Source organism: Lactuca virosa, chromosome 3, assembly GCF_052849685.1.
Source record: "Lactuca virosa cultivar CGN04683 chromosome 3, Lactuca_virosa_CGN04683_v6, whole genome shotgun sequence".
NCBI lineage: Eukaryota > Viridiplantae > Streptophyta > Magnoliopsida > Asterales > Asteraceae > Lactuca > Lactuca virosa.
Genome location: NC_136428.1, coordinates 409,044,923 through 409,049,449, shown reverse-complemented (window position 1 = coordinate 409,049,449; position 4,527 = coordinate 409,044,923). Strand labels below are relative to the sequence as shown.

At 34.1% G+C, this 4,527-nt stretch overlaps 1 protein-coding gene across 1 annotated transcript; it reads right to left on the bottom strand.

Moving 5' to 3' along the window:
• Window positions 1-912: 912 nt before the first annotated feature.
• Window positions 913-3,199, bottom strand: LOC145165023 (putative mitochondrial protein AtMg00240). Its single transcript, XM_079083663.1, has 2 exons — window positions 2,866-3,199; window positions 913-1,028 (listed from the first exon to the last, which is right to left on the bottom strand). The coding sequence occupies exons 1-2, from the start codon at window positions 3,197-3,199 to the stop codon at window positions 913-915; spliced, it is 450 nt and encodes a 149-aa protein (XP_078939789.1).
• Between the last annotated feature and the right edge of the window lie 1,328 nt (window positions 3,200-4,527).

Sequence of the window (4,527 nt, the reverse complement as noted above, 5' to 3'; positions counted from 1 at the left end):
AAGAGATCTGTTGAAAAAACTCAACCAAAATTGAGCACAAGATATTTCTGTATGACGAGAGGTGGAGCTTGTACTTTGAAGAAATTGAGCCCAAATCACGAACCCAAAATCCAAGTTTACACCAATGTTTAAGCCGTAGATGATTGTGTAAAAAATATTGCTCGCACTATCAGATCCAAAAACTCTGTCTGATACACTATTTAAGAAAAGGGTAAATAATCCATTCCAAATTAGAGGTATGTAGGATTTCATGAACTTTGACAATAATGAAATGTCATCTATATAACCCATCTGATAGAATATCTCTATCATGCTTGCTTGCGGAATAGATTCTGGATCAAAACCTACTTTAAACGAACCAAGCCCTAGAAGTTTGCAAAAATTGGCTTTCGAGATTGAAGTTTTGTGGCTTGAAAATTCAAAGTTAATGATCTCAGCAGACTTGTTGTATATGGCCGTTGAATAGGCTTTTGACAAATGAACAATAGGAACATCTTCATACATTGTCATCGTCTTCATTAATGGCGAAAATATTAGACACTCGATTAAAGGCTTAATAAGAACGTTATGGCGAGATGCGTCAAGGTCGACAATGAGATTTTGGTTGGCTTTGATGTTTAACATGATCACTCATGATGATTGATCCGCAAAAGAAACATTTTCAGAGGAAGCCATTGAAACTACGAAGAAGAAGATGAATAGTGAAGAACGTTTTGTGCGAAGATATTTGAAATATATTTGCTATAAGTGAGAATGAACCGGTTGAGATGATTTACAGCAAAGATGATGATTAGAGAGAGAAACCACCATTTCATGTTCCAATAACTCCGAAAAATCAACCAATGAGATTTTGCCAGCTCATAATTCCCCTGTTAGTGGCCGCTATAACAACCATGCTTATGTCAGAGAAATTCAAAAGAAGCGACGTGATTTGAATTTTCCATTACCAAGATAAGGTCTTTTCGGCTTCACCACTTTCAGAATCATTGATCTACCCTCCAGCTTTGCATAAGCTAGAACAGTATCCACTAGAATTACGACCAAGATTCTTCATTAGAAATAAAGTAACCAATCAGAACTGAAACCATACTTTGTAAAATCACTAGGATTTTAGTGCAATAGTGTGCCAAAGAAAAACAATTAATCAAATTTAAAGTGTGGGATTTGTGATATCAAACATATTTGATATGAAAGTAGTTTGATCCCGGGCAGCGATCACTTCCTTCCGAGTCAAGATAGAGTCTGAAGTGCTTTTGTGGTTTCCTGCTGAATTACGATCATAAGTTTATTGAGAAACTATGAATGTATACTTTTATAATGCTTAATGGGTGGTTTCATCTTTAAACAAATTTCAAAACTCAACATAAGTATGAAGATATGAAAGAAGTACTTTTTTGACCAGTGTAGCCATAAAAACAAGTAATCATTGGAGAAATGTTCATTCAGAAATCTCAATTAAAAAAATATTCAAAAAACCTGGATCGAATGGGAAGAAATGACTTGGGAGCAGAACTTTTCATTAAGACCACTCAAACGAAAAATTGAGATTTTGAACATTCAAAGTTACAAACCAAAAAAGGTTTTATCCGTCAATTCAGTGGGTAAAATATCTAGAACAAAAATTTGTTCACCGTCAATTGAGAAAAGGTAATCGGATTTTGGGTTTCACTCGAAATCATGGTAATAACGATTTCAAGATCATAAACATAGTTGTTGTGTAACCTAAACTTCAGTGGTTAAACCTAAGAGTCTAAAGTGTTACGTTTGTGAACATGAAATAGATGGAGAACACTAGATTAGGAGTCAAATGGTTGGGAATTTCACGAAAATCATGTTAGCAATGATTTTGCGATCATTAAAAAGAATGTTTGTAGCCCTATACCGAAACGGTTTTTGTTCCAACAGTCAAGGGAACTACATGGATGTCGTGATAAGGTATGGTAGAAAGAAGTTATGATGTCAGCCATCAATTCCTTGTTGCAGACTAAAATTCACGAATGAATTTACGATCAATTCCATGAAAATAAAATATTTTTGAGGTTTTTGATTTTTCAGAATACATAAATAAAGAAAAATATTTTTGAGATTTTTGAATTTTAGAAAAGAAACTTAGGAAACGAATAAAATATTTTTGAAATTTTGATTTTCTGGAAAAATAGACAAAAAGAAAGAAAAATATTTTTGAGATTTTTAAATTTTTGAAAAGAAAATGGCAATAGACTTATAAGGATAATATTTTTGAGAAGAAAAATCGGAAGATCGGAACAAATTGGAACAAGTCGGAAGTGAACAATTGATTTTGATTTAAATTTCTGAGTGAGCAGTTACTATAACTATTCCGAAGATCGGAACAAATCGGAAGTGAACAGTTGATTCCGACAACTTCCGAAGATCGGAACCATTCGGAAGTGTATAGTAACATGAACGATTACCGTGTTGATTTCGGAACAGATTCAGCTTAGATCATTCCCAAACCTTGTAGAATCCGATTGAATGATACTTATGCTAAAGCTTTTATGAAGATATCGACTAGTTGATCTAAGGATCGAATAAAGTTAACTTCCACATTCCCATCTTCAACATGGTCCTTGATAAAGTGTTACCAAAGCGCAATGTGTTTCGTCTTGAAATGTTGCACTGGATTGTGATAGATTTGAATGGCACTTTCGGAATCAAAATACAAATAAATTTGTTTCATATTAATTATGTGGTCTCTTAGTTGATTCTAAATCCATACCACTTGAGATGTGCATAATGTCGTTGCAATATATTCTACTTCAGCTGTGGATAAGGACACACATGTTTCCTTTTTGGACTACCAGCTGACAAGCTTTCCATCCTGAAATTGACATCATCCTGATGTACTTTTCCGATCAAGACCACAACCAGCAAAGTCAGCATCAGAATAGGCTTTCACAAAGAATCCTAAATTGGATGGATACCATAAACCTAGTGAAGATGTTTGTTTTAGATATCGTAATATGTTCTTAACTGCCATCATGTGTGTTTCTTGAGGATTTGCTTGGGACCTTGCACAGTAACAAACAACAAAGATTATGCCTGGACGACTAGATGTTAGATACAACAAAGACCTGATCGTCAAATGAAACAATGTAATATCCGCTGTTGGTTTGCGAAGTGAAGGAGTGAGTTTTATTCTGAACGCCATAGGGACTTTGACTTTGGAATCACCAACCATTGTGAATTTGGCCAATAATGTCTTTGTTAAAGCTTCTTGATTGGTGAATATTTTATCCGAACTTTGTCTTATTTCTAAACCAAGGAAAAAATTAATTGGTCCCATAGAACTCATTTCAAATTTTGTCTCCGTCAATTTTCGGAATTTAGCAGTTAAGTTGGGATTTGTGGATCCAAAAATAATATCATCAACATAAATTTGAACTATCATTAAATGGTCACCATCTTTCTTTCGAAAGATGGTAGGATCAACATAATCTTGTTTGAATTTAGACTATTTTAGAAAACGAGTTAGAGTTTATACCATGCGCGTGGAGCTTGTTTAAGACCGTATACAACTTTGTCTAGAATATAACAGTGATTCAGAAATTTTTCATTCACAAAACCTGGAGGTTGTTCAACGTAGATTGTTTCTTCAAGTTCTCCGTTCATAAATGCACACTTAACATCCATTTGATTTACTTCAAAGTTTTTTGTGAGCAACATAGGCTAGAAATATGTGAACTGATTCAAGTCTAGCGACATGAGCAAATGTCTCTTCATAATCGATAGCTTCTTCTCGATAATATCCTTTGACTACTAGACGTGCTTTATTGCGAATAACATTCTCTTCTCTATCCATCTTGTTTCTGAATATCCATTTCGAACTAACCACATATGCATTTGCTGGAGTAGGAATTAATCTCCATACTTCGTTCCGATCAACTTCATTAAGTTCTTTTTGCATCGCATGAACCCAATCTGCATGATCAAGAGTAATTTTAATAGTTTTCGGTTCAATTTTGAAATAAAAGAATTAAACATGCAAAATTCTAATTTAGAAAATAATGCAGTTTGCTTCTCTTTTTGTTGAGCACTGAGAACCCCTGAGAAGGTATCTTCGATCACTTGTGATTTTGGATGATCTTTAGTCCATTTTGTTAGTGGTGGGAAATTTTGATCATAGACTATATCAATCTGATTGAACATCTGATTCATTATTTTCATTTTTCTCCCCCTAGAAATTTGCATTTGAACCATCATGCATATTTGAACTCTCCCCTAGAGTTGAACATCTGAATCGATATTTGGAGTTGAACTCTCTTTCTTGATTGGAGCGTCATGAGGTTCTGATTGAGTAGGTATTTCAGTTGCATTCGGAATAGGTTGCTCGTTACGAGAATCTATTTCCTCAACAATATCGTCAACCATATTTAGTAATTCATCCTCATGATTATCTTTGGCGTTTGATTCTCAAGACATGGCCATTTCTGGTTCATCAAACAAATTTAGAAAATCCTCATACAAATTCATAAGAGGAATAATCTTAGAATTTGTTGATGGAAAAAT